The sequence below is a fragment of the Dipodomys spectabilis genome, unplaced genomic scaffold (genome assembly GCF_019054845.1).
Source record: "Dipodomys spectabilis isolate Male_0828 unplaced genomic scaffold, ASM1905484v1 ptg000594l, whole genome shotgun sequence".
Taxonomy (NCBI): domain Eukaryota; kingdom Metazoa; phylum Chordata; class Mammalia; order Rodentia; family Heteromyidae; genus Dipodomys; species Dipodomys spectabilis.
In genome coordinates, this window is record NW_024871271.1 from 1657316 (window position 1) to 1673214 (window position 15899).

The 15899-nt window shown below is 64.2% G+C and overlaps 1 protein-coding gene across 1 annotated transcript in view; it reads left to right on the forward strand.

Moving 5' to 3' along the window:
- Nucleotides 1-393: 393 nt before the first annotated feature.
- Ctbp1 (C-terminal binding protein 1) overlaps nucleotides 394-15899 on the forward strand; it is a 36476-nt gene continuing 20970 nt past the window's right edge. Inside the window, 1 exon segment of the mRNA XM_042670970.1 lies at nucleotides 394-516. Coding sequence (XP_042526904.1) covers nucleotides 477-516 — 40 coding nt within the window. The 5' untranslated portion in view covers nucleotides 394-476.

The following is a 15899-nucleotide window of genomic DNA, read 5'->3' on the forward strand; positions in this document are numbered from 1 at the left end:
CACGGTCAGGGCCTGGTCTCCGTGACCCGGAAGCTCCCGCAGCCTCCCGCGTGGTCCGGGCGGCGCCGCGGCGGGGGGCGGCGTGCGGGCTCCGTTCCCACCGCCCGGCTGCTCTCCGGTTCTCGCCGCTAACGGACGCCGGGCCTCCATCCCGGGCGCCATCGGCGGGGGCGGGAGCGGGGCGGGCGGGCGGGGCGGGCGGGTGGCGGGGCCTGGGAGCCGCCCGCGTGCGCCCGCCGCGCCGCTGCGCCGGCAAACACGAGACCAACCCAGGCCCCGCCCGCGCGCGCGCCCGCGTCCCCGCCCGCTCGTCGGTCGGAGCGCGGCTGGCGGCGCGGCGGCGGCTCGGCACGGCGGTGCCCGGGCACAGGCGGGCGGGCGGAGCGGCAGACGGCGCCGAGGCCGCCCCAGGTGCGGGGCTCGCGGCGGCGGAGCGCGCTGGACTCGTCGGGGCCGGCGGCCGCCCGCGCCTTTCAATGGGCAGCTCGCACTTGCTCAACAAGGGCCTGCCTCTCGGTAAGGCCGCGCGCGCGCATTTCCGGCCGCGGGCGGGGGCGGGGGCGGGGCGGCCGGGCGCGCGCGGCGCCGGCTTTGTATGCGAGTGCGCGTGCGCGCGGGGAGCGCGCGCCGGGGGGCGGAGCGGCCGCGGGGCAGTGCGCAAGCGCAGGGGTGTTTCCCCCCCATCCCCCGCCGCCCGCTCAGGTGACAAAGGGGCCCGCGGGGCCTGGCCCGGCCGGCCGCGGCCTCCCTGGACCCCGCGGCCGGCCGCGTCCCCGCCGGGCCGGGCTGCGGGCCGCTGTCAGGGCCCCGCGGCCTCGGCCGCTCGTGTTTATCCCCGTGCGTCGAAGGCTGGTGACGCCAGGGGCGGCCCCGGGGAGGAGCAGCGCCCGCCCCGCCGCGCCCCCGGCCGCCCGGTCCCCGCCGCGAGTGCGGCGGGTGCGGCGGGTGCGGCGGAGGCGGGGCCCTGGCGGCCGGCTCCTCCCGCCCGAGCCCCGGCGCCGGCGCCCCGGGCGCGGCGGCCTCCCGCCCCCACCGTCCCGCACCTGCCGCGAGGCCTGGGGCGCGGAGCGGCCTCCCCCCCCCCCCGCGCCGTCCCGCACCTGCCGCGAGGCCTGGGGCGCGGAGCGGCCTCCTCCCCCCCCCCCCCCCCGTCCCGCACCTGCCGCGAGGCCTGGGGCGCGGAGCGGCCTCCTCCCCCCCCCCCACCGTCCCGCACCTGCCGCGAGGCCTGGGGCGCGGAGCGGCCTCCCCCCCCCCCCGCGCCGTCCCGCACCTGCCGCGAGGCCTGGGGCGCGGAGCGGCCTCCCCCCCCACCGTCCCGCACCTGCCGCGAGGCCTGGGGCGCGGAGCGGCCTCCCCCCCCCCCCCCGCGCCGTCCCGCACCTGCCGCGAGGCCTGGGGCGCGGAGCGGCCTCCCCCCCCCCCCCCCCCCCCCGCCGTCCCGCACCTGCCGCGAGGCCTGGGGCGCGGAGCGGCCTCCCCCCCCCCCCCACCGTCCCGCACCTGCCGCGAGGCCTGGGGTGCGGAGCGGCCTCCCCCCCCCCCCCCCCCGCCGTCCCGCACCTGCCGCGAGGCCTGGGGTGCGGAGCGGCCTCCCCCCCCCCCCCCACCGTCCCGCACCGGCCGCGAGGCCTGGGGTGCGGAGCGGCCTCCCCCCCACCTTCCCGCACCTGCTGCGAGGCCTGGGGCGCGGAGCGGCCTCCCCCCCTCCCCCCCCCCCCCCCCCCCCCCCGTCCCGCACCTGCCGCGAGGCCTGGGGCGCGGAGCGGCGCGCGTCGGGGGCGCAGCTCCCTCCTGGCCGTGAGCAGCCCGGGCCCTCGGGCGCCGTGCCCGGCTGTGCCTGGCCCGAGGAGCCGCCTGCGCGGGGCGGAAGGCCTCGCCCTCCGGGCGGGAAGGAGGGCCGGTGCCGCGAGGTGAGCTCCCGGGAGGACGTCCCGGGGCCGGGGAGGTGAGCTCCCGGGAGGACGTCCCGGGGCCGGGGAGGTGAGCTCCCGGGAGGACGTCCTGGTCCTGTGAGGTGAGCTCCGGGGAGGTGAGCTCCGGGGAGGACGTCCCGGGGCCGTGAGGTGAGCTCCGGGGAGGTGAGCTCCAGGGAGGACGTCCCCGGGAGGTGAGCTCCGGGGAGGACGTCCCGGGGCCGTGAGGTGAGCTCCGGGTAGGTGAGCTCCAGGGAGGACGTCCCCGGGAGGTGAGCTCCGGGGAGGACGTCCCGGCCCTGTGAGGTGAGCTCCGGGGAGGTGAGCTCCGGGGAGGTGAGCTCCAGGGAGGATGTCCCGGGGCCGTGAGGTGAGCTCTGGGGAGGACGTCCTGGGGAGGTGAGCTCCGGGGAGGACGTCCCAGGGAGGTGAGCTCCCGGGAGGACGTCCCGGGGCCGTGAGGTGAGCTCCAGGGAGGACGTCCTGGGGAGGTGAGCTCCGGGGAGGCGAGCTCCGAGGAGGCGAGCTCCGAGGAGGCGAGCTCTGAGGAGGACGTCAGGACGTCCTGGCCCTGTGAGGTGAGCTCCGGGGAGGCGAGCTCCAGGGAGGACATCACAGGGCCGCTCTGTTCTTCTGGGCCGGGGCGGGGCCGCCTGGCTCCTTCCTTCCGGTCCCTCCGTCCCCCACCAGTTGGGGGAGGCCCATGGCCTCCCGGTGCCCCGTGGCCGTGGCTCACCCCGCGTGGAGCATCGAGGTGGGTGCCTGGCGGCCTCACCCCGCTGTGGCCGTGGACCGGGGCCGGGCACCTGCAGCCCCCATGTGCGGCCTAAGCGCCCTGCCCAGCGGGCAGCCTGCGGCCCACAGCCGTGGGCATCGCCTGACCCTGCGAGGTCACGCCCGGCCTCCTTCTGCTGCCCTTGGTCTGAAGCTCGAGTCCCTCGGTGCTCAGCTTTGCTGGAGGTGGTGGTGGCCGTCTCTTCAGGGAAGTCCAGGAAACGCAGGCCGAGCCTGCCTCCCCCTCCCCGCCAGCAGCCCTCTGCTACTTCCCACTTGCTCCTTGAGTGTCCTTTGGTCAGTGCCCTGGGGGAGTGACCTGGTCTGAAGGCTTTGGGTGCAGGGATGCGGAGCACCCGGCCCGGAGCTCTGCAGTGGAGCCCTGCTCCGGTGACCCGTCTCTGCAGCTTCTCCCCGTGGCGCGCAGGACGCAGGCCTGCCAGTGGGCGTGGCTGCGCACTCCTGTCACTGCACCTGCCGGCCTGCGCCCTGGCTGAGGCAGCCTGCGCGGCTGGGAGGGCTGTTGCGAAAGAACAGAAACAAACAGAAGAGGTCTGTGTGGCCTGTGGCGGCACTTGCGGGGATCTGTAATTCTTACCCTGCTAGTGGTGAGGGGAGAGCTCAGCCCGGGGGTGTTGGATAGGGTGGCCTGGCTTCATGACCAGGGTGGCTGGATGTCGGATGCTGAGCCGGGAAAGACAGCATGGGCTAATTGCTGTTTCTGTCCAGCCTGTCCTCCCCCAGTGTCCTTGGATGGCCCTAGGTATGGGCAGTGGCATTTGTGGGCGGGAGCATGTCCAGCTCCCGTGGTGAGAGCCGTGTGGGAGCGTGTCCAGCCCCTATGGCAAGAGCCGTGTGGGAGCGTGTCCAGCTACCATGGCGAGAGCCGTGTGGGAGCGTGTCCAGCTCCCGTTTTGAGTCGTGTGGGAGCGTGTCCAGCTGGTGAGAGCCGTGTGGGAGCGTGTCCAGCTTCCGTGGTGAGAGCCGTGTGGCTGCATGTCCACCTGGTGAGAGCGGTGTAGGAGCGTGTCCAGCTCTTGTGGTGAGAGCCGTGTGGGAGCGTGTCCAGCTCCTGTGGTGAGAGCCGTGTGGGAGCGTGTCCAGCTGGTGAGAGTCGTGTGGGAGCGTGTCTAGCTCCCGTGGTGAGAGCCGTGTGGGAGCGTGTCCAGCTCTTGTGGTGAGAGCCGTGTGGGAGCGTGTCCAGCTCTTGTGGTGAGAGCCGTGTGGGAGCATGTCCAGCTCCCGTGGTGAGAGCCGTGTGGGAGCGTGTCCAGCTGGTGAGAGTCGTGTGGGAGCATGTCTAGCTCCTGTGGTGAGAGTGGTGTGGGAGCGTGTCCAGCTCCCGTGGTGAGAGCCGTGTGGGAGCGTGTCCAGCTCCCGTGGTGAGAGCGGTGTGGGAGCGTGTCCAGCTCCCGTGGTGAGAGTTGTGTGGGAGCGTGTCCAGCTCCCGTGGTGAGAGTTGTGTGGGAGCGTGTCCAGCTCCCGAGTCCCTGTGCTCCTGCAGCTGCTGTGGAGGCCCGCCCCTTGGGGGCCGACATGCTGCTCATGTCACTTGCCACCTTGTAGAGCCGAGGCCTTGTGCTGTGGTGTGGTGTCTGGGGAGCAACCACTTGTTTCTTTTGTGCAAAGCTTGTGGAGAAAGCGCTGGTCAAGCTAGGCGTCAAACCCAGGTGTTAGCAGCTGCTGCGAGCTGCTGCTTCTGGGGCGCTGCATGTCCCCCGGCCAGCCTCACACCTGTGCCTTTGGCCGCTCTCCTGGGTGAGGTGGGAGGCAGGCTGGAGCCCAGCCTGCCTCTGAGACTCCTGGCCTGGGGTGCACGGAAACCGCAGCTGGCTTGGCTGGCTGGGGGCTGGGGGCCCTGGGACTCCCAACTTGGGCTCTCGCTGCACCTCCTGGGCACCGCTGCCTCCCCCACGGGGGCCAGGTGGCCCACCACCGGCAGTGCCGTGCCACCTGGAGGCAGGGTCTTCAGAGTTGGTCTCTGGAAAGCTGTGGCCAGCTTCCCTCAGCCCTGCAGGGTGCCCCTGGCAGACGGGGCAGAGGGCAGCCCTTTCCGCTGTGGTGTGAGCAGCCACCCTTCTCTGGAAGGAGCAAGCACCTGCCGCTTTGGGGTGGACAGCACGTGCATCCTGGGATGTGTGCATGTGCCCCGCCCGCACTGGGCAGGTGGAGTCCTCCCACCTCCGGGGCATGAGATCTGCTGGCCGGGCGCTCCGTCGGCCCAGCCGCCTGCCGTGTGGCCTGTCCAGATGGCGGTGGAGGGCTCTTGGTCCTGGGCTCTCTGGTGTCTCCCAGTGCGGTTATCCGCAGTGTGGGCTATGCCATCTGGAAGACCCTGGGCTGAGCATCTCCAAAACCTAGGTAGCTACCATCCCTTGTCTTGCCATTTTCTTAAACAATAAGATTTTAATTTTGGAACAGCTCTAGATTTAACAAACGACTGCACAGATGGTTCTGAGAATTTCTGAACACAGCCCTGCCTCCACGTGAGCGTGTGTCACGCACGGCTGGTGGCCTGCCAAGACCTCCTTCAAGTCTCCACAGTGTTTTGATCCAAAGTCTTGGGTGCCCTGCCATTCTGTGCATTCCTGCCCCCGTGTGGCCTCTGTGCCTTGTAGCCTCTGGCTGCTCTGTCCTCCGTCACACACCTCCGGCTTCTGCTGGGCCCCAGCTTGGTCCCTGGAGCTCAGCGGAGCTGTCTGTGGCCCACGTGTACAGCACCGGGCTCAGCTGCGCCTGCACATGTGCCTGTGGGCCTTTCCCTGCAGCCATCCTGCCTGGGGGTTCCAGGTGCTGGTGCCCGCCAGCTCCAACTCGGGTGGCGGAGGAAGGCCCATGAGGACGGTCAGGTGACTCCCCGTACACACATATGGGGATCATACACACAGGCAAACAGCTGCCTCTGCACACTCGAGCCCCCCTGTGCACACAACCAGTAATCCCGGGTGCACATCAGAACACAAGGGTGTGCACGCTCAGAGTCCCCCCTGTGCACACAACCAGTAATCCCAGGTGCACATCAGAACACAAGGGTGCACACGCTCAGAGTCCCCCCTGTGCACACAACCAGTAATCCCGGGTGCACACTCAGAACACAAGGGTGCGCACGCTCAGAGTCCCCCCTGTGCACACAACCAGTAATCCCGGGTGCACACTCAGAACACAAGGGTGCGAACGCTCAGAGTCCCCCCTGTGCACACAACCAGTAATCCCGGGTGCACACTCAGAACACAAGGGTGCGCACGCTCAGAGTCCCCCCTGTGCACACAACCAGTAATCCCGGATGCACACTCAGAACACAAGGGTGCGCACGCTCAGAGTCCCCCCTGTGCACACAACCAGTAATCCCGGGTGCACACTCAGAACACAAGGGTGCGCACGCTCAGAGTCCCCCCTGTGCACACAACCAGTAATCGCGGGTACACACTCAGAACACAAGGGTGCGCACACTGGAGCCCCCCTGTGCACACAACCAGTAATCCTGGGTGCACACTCGAGTCCCCCCTGTGCACACTGAGCATCCCCGTGTGCATACTCAGAATCCCTTGTGCACATTCAAGAGTCCCCTCTGTGCACACTGAGCATCCCCGTGTGCATACTCAGAATCCCTTGTGCACACTCAAGTCTCCTCTGTGCACACTCATCCCCTGTGCACACAGAACCCCATGTGCATATGGAGCCCCCATGTGTACACTCAGAGTCCCCCCTGTGCACACTGAGAGTCCCCGTGTGCATACTCAGAATCCCTTGTGCACACTCATCCCCCTGTGCACAGACCCCCATGTGCACACTCAGAGCCCCCATGCAGAGTCCCCCATGTGCACAACCAGAGGCCCCTATGCATACTGAGTCCCCCATGTGCACACTCAGAGCCTCCCATGCACACTGAGTCCCTCATGTGCACACTCAGCCCCTGTGCACACTGAGTCCCCCATGTGCACACTCAGACCCTCCCGTGCACACTGAGTCCCCCATGTGCACACACTCAGCCCCCCATGCACACTGAGTCCCCCATGTGCACACTCAGAACCTCCCATGCATACTGAGTCCATGTGTACACACTCAGAGTCCCTGTGCAGAGTCCCCCATGTGCACACTCAGACCCTCCCATGCACAGAGTCCCCCATGTACACACTCAGACCTTCCCGTGCACACTGAGTCCCCCATGTGCACACTCAGCCCCCTTTGCACACTGAGTCCCCCATGTGCACACTCAGAGCCTCCTGTGCACACTGAGCCCATGTGCACACACTCAGGCTCCCCCCTGTGCACACTGAGTCCCCCCATGTGCACACTCAGAGCCTCCCGTGCACACTGAGTCCCTCATGTGCACACTCAGCCCCTGTGCACACTGAGTCCCCCATGTGCACACTCAGACCCTCCCGTGCACACTGAGTCCCCCATGTGCACACACTCAGCCCCCCATGCACACTGAGTCCCCCATGTGCACACTCAGAACCTCCCATGCATACTGAGTCCATGTGTACACACTCAGAGTCCCTGTGCAGAGTCCCCCATGTGCACACTCAGAGCCTCCCGTGCACAGAGTCCCCCATGTGCACACTCAGACCTTCCCGTGCACACTGAGTCCCCCATGTGCACACTCAGACCTTCCCGTGCACACTGAGTCCCCCATGTGCACACTCAGGCTCCTCCCCCCGTGCACATACGCAGAGCCCCCGTGCACACGGAGTCCCCCATGTGCACACTCAGGCTCCTCCCCCCGTGCATACAGAGCCCCCATGTGCACACTCAGGCTCCTCCCCCCGTGCACATACGCAGAGCCCCCGTGCACACGGAGTCCCCCATGTGCACACTCAGGCTCCTCCCCTGTGCACACGGAGCCCCCCATGTGCACATACGCAGAGCCCCCGTGCACACGGAGCCCCCCATGTGCACACTCAGGCTCCTCCCCTGTGCACACGGAGCCCCCGTGCTCACGGAGCCCCCCATGTGCACACTCAGGCTCCTCCCCTGTGCACACGGAGCCCCCCATGTGCACATACGCAGAGCCCCCGTGCACACGGAGCCCCCCATGTGCACACTCAGGCTCCTCCCCTGTGCACACGGAGCCCCCCATGTGCACACTCAGGCTCCTCCCCCCGTGCACATACGCAGAGCCCCCGTGCACACGGAGCCCCCCATGTGCACACTCAGGCTCCTCCCCTGTGCACACGGAGCCCCCCATGTGCACATACGCAGAGCCCCCGTGCACACGGAGCCCCCCATGTGCACACTCAGGCTCCTCCCCTGTGCACACGGAGCCCCCCATGTGCACACTCAGGCTCCTCCCCCTGTGCACACGGAGCCCCCCATGTGCACATACGCAGAGCCCCCGTGCACATGGAGCCCCCCATGTGCACACTCAGGCTCCTCCCCTGTGCACACGGAGCCCCCCATGTGCACACTCAGGCTCCTCCCCCCGTGCACATACGCAGAGCCCCCGTGCACACGGAGTCCCCCGGAGTCCCCTGTGGTTGAGCCACAGCCCAGGTGCTGCTTGCCCCCTAGTGGCTGTAGAGATGCTACCCTGTGCCTGTCTAGCCAGTGCCGGCCGTGGGGGCCTCTGGGACCCTGTGGGTGCTGGAGCCTGTCTGGAGGGTGGACTGAATGGTTTCCTGCTTGGTGGCACTTCTGTTCCTTCTTGGGTCTTTCCATGTGGGCCAGGTGGGCCTGGGTTTGGGACAGCTGTTAAGGGGGGGCAGGTGGGTAGGCAATGGCCAGGGCTGCCATGGGCCTGTGTTTGGCCAGCGTCCTCTCAGGACTTCTGTCTGGCTTTGTCCCGACAGGCTTGTCCCTCAGAGTCTCTTGGTCTCCCTGCTTTATGGAGCCCACTCTGGCCACTGAGGCTGCACTTGCCGCCCACTGCTGCTGGGATGTGTCCTCAGCCCTGCCGCCTGGTGGAGAGTGACCATGGCTCTGGCAGGCCTCAGTGACCACATGAAGGGAGGGTAGACGTCATCTGTGCCCACAGCATCGAGGAATTGCCTCTTCGGTGTCGGGTCCAGGGCATCATCCAAACCTGTCTGTGGAGAGTCCCGCCAGGGCCTCTGTGTACATCAAGCCCCCTCCCTGGCCCCTTTCCTGCAGCATAGACGCGTGTCTGCCTTTGTTTCTGGAGAGGTCAGTGATGGGCAGGGAGGGCCAAGGCCACGTCCTGGGCCCCTGGGGTCCCAGCTCTGCTCTCTGTCTTCTGCTCTCAAGAACACTGCACAGCCGATGTTGGGTTTTCTCTCATCGAGGTATGGGCCAACCAGACCTTCTGTCAGAGGTCTACTGGCGAGCAGGCGTGGCCTGAGAAGACCTGGCTAGGACACCTGTGTTACCCCATCTTGTCCAGGTCTGGGGCTGGCGCCGGCTCCCCTTCCTCATGCCTGCCCAGCCTGGTCCCTGGTCAGCCACCTTGCTGCCACTCTGCCCCCCCCCCCCGCTGATGTCACGCATTGGATGCAGTAGAATTCACTCGCTGGTGAAGTGTCTTGGTCCTGCTTCTGCCGGTGCATACTGCTAGGGCTGCAAGTTTTGTGTGGCAGTGCACCTGTGCCTTCTGGGCTCTGCTGGAAGCATGCCCCAAGGGTGAGGATGCTGTCCCCATCTGCCTGCTCACCCTGTTGGCTGAACAAGCCAGGTGTCTGCCCTGACATTGGGGGAAGGATCAGGGCATGTGGAAGCTGAGGTCCAGGTTGCTACAGGTCTGCTGTCTGAGCAGTTCAAGTGGCATTTCCAGCTTTGCCTCCCTCCTTGTGGCAGCTGATACCGACAAGTGTTAGCCAATATGGACTGGCCCTGATTAGCCTTGGACGGACGTTGGTGAATGTGTAAGTTCCAACAAGTGTTGAGCTGAGGGGTGAGCAGTGGATGGGTGTGTGAGAGGTGGTCCAGCAGCCTGGCCCGCGCTTCCAGCCTCTTCTGCTTGCCGGCTGCCCTCTGAGGAACGCGGGGCTGGGCGTGCCCTTGCCGCGGTGTCCGCAGCGGGCCCTGTGTGTGGCCTCCTGAGCTGGCTGGTGTTCTGGGAGCAGTGGAGGCTTGTGCTTGAAACAGGAAGAGGCTGAGGGGCGGTCTTCCGGAAGGAGGCGACCCCCGCGGTGTATGCTGCTGTGCTCTTCTGCTGAGTCACCAGAGGCAGACAGGTGCTTCTGTCTCCCTGTGTGGTTACAGGGTACAGAGGCCAGGCTCCACTCCAGCCATCCCGACATCCTGCCCAGCATGGGGGCTGGCCCCTGTGACAACGGCAGGGCCTGGGCAGCTGGGCGCTGGGTGCTGAGGCTGGACGTCTCTGGGCAGCCCAGCCTGCGGGCTAGCAGGCCCTGCCCAGATCGCCCCTTCCCTTGGTGGCCTTGCTGGAAGACCTTTTCCCAGCCTCACAGGCCAGCAGTTGTCAACATGTGATAGAAAGTTCCAGAACCAGCATGTAGACCTCTTTCTGCAGTTGTTTTCTGGTCCTACACCCAATACAATTGTGCACTGTGCATTCCTCTCACCATTCACAGACACATCTGTGTCCTGGAGCCCACAGGCTCCTGCCCCTCCCTGGGAGAGGCATGAACACACCACCTACTCATCTGTACACACAGTACTTGGCTAGGCCAGAGGCAGCCACGGCCACAGGGCAGCTCCAGGTGTGAGCAGTTGGCCTGGAGAGCCCACTGCGTCTGGGGCTGCAGCAGGCTGTGGGCTTGTATTGCAGGTGGGTGTATTGGAGGTAGCACCGGTCAGGGCTGAGGATGCACACGAGCAACCCCGAGTTGGAGCTGACCCTTGTCTCTTGTGTTTGATTTTTAGTCAGACTTTGAACCTGATGCAGGCCTCAGAGGCTGCGTGAAGTGGAAGCCTGGGCGCTTTGGTTGGAGACAGTAAGACGTGGGATGAGGCTCCGTGACAGGACGCAGTTCTGCCTGGGGACCCCGAAGACCAAACGCTCTGGACAGGCGAACTCATGGTCGTGGAGACCCAGCCCCAATTAAGCAATGTCAGGTTGGTAGGGGCTCCTGAAATACAGTGTACAAAGCTGCTCTGCAGATGCATAGAGGCTGCGTGCTCATAGCTGCGCTGTTCAGAGCGTGCTCAAACTGCGCTGTCATGTCTGTACACAGAGACCGCGTGCTCATAGCTGCGCTGTTCAGAGCATGCTCAAACTGCGCTGTCCTGTCTGTGTACACAGAGGCCGCGTGCTCATAGCTGTGCTGTTCAGAGCATGCTCAAACTGCGCCGTCCTGTCTGTACACAGAGGCCGCGTGCTCATCGCTGCGCTGTTCAGAGCGTGTTCAAACTGCGCTGTCCTGTCTGTACACAGAGACCGCGTGCTCATAGCTGCGCTGTTCAGAGTGTGCTCAAACTGCGCTGTCCTGTCTGTACACAGAGACCGCGTGCTCATAGCTGCGCTGTTCAGAGCGTGCTCAAACTGCGCTGTCATGTCTGTACACAGAGGCCGCGTGCTCATAGCTGCGCTGTTCAGAGCATGCTCAAACTGCGCTGTCCTGTCTGTGTACACAGAGGCCGCGTGCTCATAGCTGTGCTGTTCAGAGCATGCTCAAACTGCGCTGTCCCGTCTGTACACAGAGGCCGCGTGCTCATAGCTGCGCTGTTCAGAGTGTGCTCAAACTGCGCTGTCCCGTCTGTACACAGAGGCCACGTGCTCATAGCTGCGCTGTTCAGAGTGTGCTCAAACTGCGCTGTCCCGTCTGTACACAGAGACCGCGTGCTCATAGCTGTGCTGTTCAGAGCGTGTTCAAACTGCGCTGTCCTGTCTGTACACAGAGACCGCGTGCTCATAGCTGTGCTGTTCAGAGCGTGCTCAAACTGCGCTGTCCCGTCTGTACACAGAGGCCGCGTGCTTATAGCTGCGCTGTTCAGAGCGTGCTCAAACTGCGCTGTCCCGTCTGTACACAGAGACCGCGTGCTCATAGCTGCGTTGTTCAGAGTGTGCTCAAACTGCGCTGTCCTGTCTGTGTACACAGAGGCCGCGTGCTCATAGCTGCGCTGTTCAGAGTGTGCTCAAACTGCGCTGTCCTGTCTGTACACAGAGGCCGCGTGCTCATAGCTGCGCTGTTCAGAGCGTGTTCAAACTGCTCTGTCCCGTCTGTGGACACAGAGGCCGCGTGCTCATGGCTGCGCTGTTCAGAGCGTGCTCAAACTGCGCTGTCCTGTCTGTACACAGAGGCCGCGTGCTCATAGCTGCGTTGTTCAGAGTGTGCTCAAACTGCGCTGTCCCGTCTGTACACAGAGGCCGCGTGCTCATAGCTGCGCTGTTCAGAGCATGCTCAAACTGCGCTGTCATGTCTGTACACAGAGACCGCGTGCTCATAGCTGCGCTGTTCAGAGCGTGCTCAAACTGCGCTGTCCTGTCTGTACACAGAGGCCGCGTGCTTATAGCTGCGCTGTTCAGAGTGTGCTCAAACTGCGCTGTCCCATCTGCAGATGCACAGAGGTAGCCCGCAATCACTGGGCTGTCCCGAGCAGGCAGTGTTGTTTAGGTCCACCACAGTTGTCCATAGTTCATCTGAGTAGAAGTGAGCTGCTCCTGTTGGCCTTTTCAGCCTTTGTGCTTGGACACCATTTCTATCCAGAAGTGTTCCAAGAGGCCCGGGTATGGGGGCTTAGGTCAGGTCTTCTCCCATGGTAGCCAGAGGGGTCGTGGGGCCTTGTGTAGGCCATCTGGATTCCTGAAATCTCAGCCAACCAGTCCTTGCTTGTGCCAGCAGGAGTTTGTTGTCACCTAGGTCCTGGCCAGGGAAATGCTGTAAGCCTAGCCCAGGCCGCAGTACTCCTCCTGAAACTGACCTACACATTGGCTGGGACTTTTGTCACAGCCTTGGCTCCTCCACTGAGAAAGGGCTGTCATTTCTGGGTGGCCCTGATGCTAGGCCAGCTCTGTTCAGTGACCAAGAAGCATCACCACGAGACCACCGTGCGGGCAAGGCCTGGGCTCTCATCTCCCTTGTGGCTGGGACCTGGCCCAGCCAGCAAGCACCTGGGGGCCCTGAGGTGGAAGAGGGATTTTGGGGTAAGGCAGCTGGGCAGCCCCTTGGATGAGTTCAGACCCCTGTGATGACTTGCTTGGCCTTAGAGGAGCTTTTCTGGGCAAAGGCTATCACTGTCTATGTTCTTACAGGTATTAAAGCTGGGCTGGCAAGGTGGCTCAGTGGTAGAGTGCTTGCTTAGCATGAAGCCCTGGATTCGACTCCTCAGTACCACACAGAACAAGCTAGAGGTGGTACTGTGGATCAAGTTGTATAGTGCTAGCCTCCATGGTGTCTCACTGTGGGAGAGCGTCTCCATGTTTTCTCACTGGAGGAGAGCGTCTCCATGTTTTCTCACTGGGGGAGAGCGTCTCCATGGTGTCTCACTGGGGGAGAGCGTCTCCATGGTGTCTCACTGGAGGAGAGCGTCTCCATGTTTTCTCACTGGGGGAGAGCGTCTCCATGGTGTCTCACTGGGGGAGAGCGTCTCCATGGTGTCTCACTGGGGGAGAGCGTCTCCATGTTTTCTCACTGGAGGAGAGCGTCTCCATGGTGTCTCACTGGGGGAGAGCGTCTCCATCGTGTCTCACTGGGGGAGAGCGTCTCCATGGTGTCTCACTGGAAGAGAGCGTCTCCGTCGTGTCTCACTGGGGGAGAGCGTCTCCATGTTTTCTCACTGGGGGAGAGCGTCTCCATGTTTTCTCACTGGAGGAGAGCGTCTCCATGGTGTCTCACTGTGGGAGAGCGTCTCCATCGTGTCTCACTGGGGGAGAGCGTCTCCATGGTGTCTCACTGGAGGAGAGCGTCTCCATGTTTTCTCACTGGGGGAGAGCGTCTCCATGGTGTCTCACTGGGGGAGAGCGTCTCCATGGTGTCTCACTGGAGGAGAGCGTCTCCATGGTGTCTCACTGGAGGAGAGCGTCTCCATCGTGTCTCACTGGGGGAGAGCGTCTCCATCGTGTCTCACTGGGGGAGAGCGTCTCCATGGTGTCTCACTGGAGGAGAGCGTCTCCATGTTTTCTCACTGGGGGAGAGTGTCTCCATGGTGTCTCACTGGAGGAGAGCGTCTCCATGGTGTCTCACTGGGGGAGAGCGTCTCCATGGTGTCTCACTGGGCGAGAGTGTCTCCATGGTGTCTCACTGGGGGAGAGCGTCTCCATGGTGTCTCACTGGGGGAGAGCGTCTCCATGTTTTCTCACTGGGGGAGAGCGTCTCCATGTTTTCTCACTGGAGGAGAGTGTCTCCATGGTGTCTCACTGGAGGAGAGCGTCTCCATGGTGTCTCACTGGGGGAGTGCGTCTCCATGTTTTCTCACTGGGGGAGAGCGTCTCCATGGTGTCTCACTGGGGGAGAGCGTCTCCATGGTGTCTCACTGGAGGAGAGCGTCTCCATGGTGTCTCACTGGGGGAGAGCGTCTCCATGGTGTCTCACTGGGGGAGAGCGTCTCCATGGTGTCTCACTGGGGGAGAGCGTCTCCATGGTGTCTCACTGGGGGAGAGCGTCTCCATGGTGTCTCACTGGGGGAGAGCGTCTCCATGGTGTCTCACTGGGGGAGAGCGTCTCCATGGTGTCTCACTGGGGGAGAGCGTCTCCATGGTGTCTCACTGGGGGAGAGCGTCTCCATGGTGTCTCACTGGAGGAGAGCGTCTCCATGGTGTCTCACTGGGGGAGAGCGTCTCCATGGTGTCTCACTGGGGGAGAGCGTCTCCATGTTTTCTCACTGGGGGAGAGCGTCTCCATGGTGTCTCACTGGGGGAGAGCGTCTCCATGGTGTCTCACTGGGGGAGAGCGTCTCCATGTTTTCTCACTGGGGGAGAGCGTCTCCATCGTGTCTCACTGGGGGAGAGCGTCTCCATGGTGTCTCACTGGGGGAGAGCGTCTCCATGGTGTCTCACTGGGGGAGAGCGTCTCCATGGTGTCTCACTGGGGGAGAGCGTCTCCATGTTTTCTCACTGGAGGAGAGCGTCTCCATGGTGTCTCACTGGAGGAGAGCGTCTCCATGGTGTCTCACTGGAGGAGAGCGTCTCCATGGTGTCTCACTGGAGGAGAGCGTCTCCATCGTGTCTCACTGGGGGAGAGCGTCTCCATGGTGTCTCACTGGGGGAGAGCGTCTCCATGGTGTCTCACTGGGGGAGAGCGTCTCCATGGTGTCTCACTGGGGGAGAGCGTCTCCATGTTTTCTCATTGGGAGGAGAGCGTCTCCATGGTGTCTCACTGGAGGAGAGCGTCTCCATGTTTTCTCACTGGGGGAGAGCGTCTCCATGGTGTCTCACTGGAGGAGAGCGTCTCCATGTTTTCTCACTGGGGGAGAGCGTCTCCATGGTGTCTCACTGGCAGTAGGTGCTGTTGGATGTGTGGTGCTGTGAGGGGCACCTCCCTGAAGCCCAGCGCATGTGGCTGCCCGTGCCTGTGTTAACACAGGACAGGGTGACCTCTGGCAGGGTTGAGCCAGAGCCTAGGTGCTTACTGTCCCTCGTCTTCCATTTTCACAGCTAAACTTGGGTCTGAGGCCTCACACGCAGAGTGGGAGGTGGGGACTGCTGGTGATTTGTGTCTACTCGTTGTCAGTGAGCATAGCAAGTTCCAGCCTGACTTCCTCGATAACTTTAGTTTTCAAAGACCTGCATGAACATGGAAGTCCTGAGTTCCCATCCCTGCACCCCTGTGGGAGGTGATCTGAGCGTGGCCGGCTCTCACTGCACAGGCTGCTACGTGGCGGGAGGTGATCTGAGTGTGGCCGGCTCTCACTCCACAGGCTGCTACGTGGCGGGAGGTGATCTGAGCGTGCCCGGCTCTCTCTGCAGAGGCTGCTACGTGGCGGGAGGTGATCTGAGCGTGCCCGGCTCTCACTGCACAGGCTGCTACGTGGCGGGAGGTGATCTGAGCGTGGCTGGCTCTCACTCCACAGGCTGCTACGTGGCGGGAGGTGATCTGAGCGTGCCCGGCTCTCACTGCACAGGCTGCTACGTGGCGGGAGGTGATCTGAGCGTGCCCGGCTCTCTCTGCAGAGGCTGCTACGTGGCGGGAGGTGATCTGAGTGTGGCCGGCTCTCTCTGCAGAGGCTGCTACGTGGCGGGAGGTGATCTGAGCGTGCCTGGCTCTCTCTGCAGAGGCTGCTACGTGGCGGGAGGTGATCTGAGCGTGGCCGGCTCTCACTGCACAGGCTGCTACGTGGCGGGAGGTGATCTGAGCGTGGCCGGCTCTCACTGCACAGGCTGCTACGTGGCGGGAGGTGATCTGAGCGTGGCCG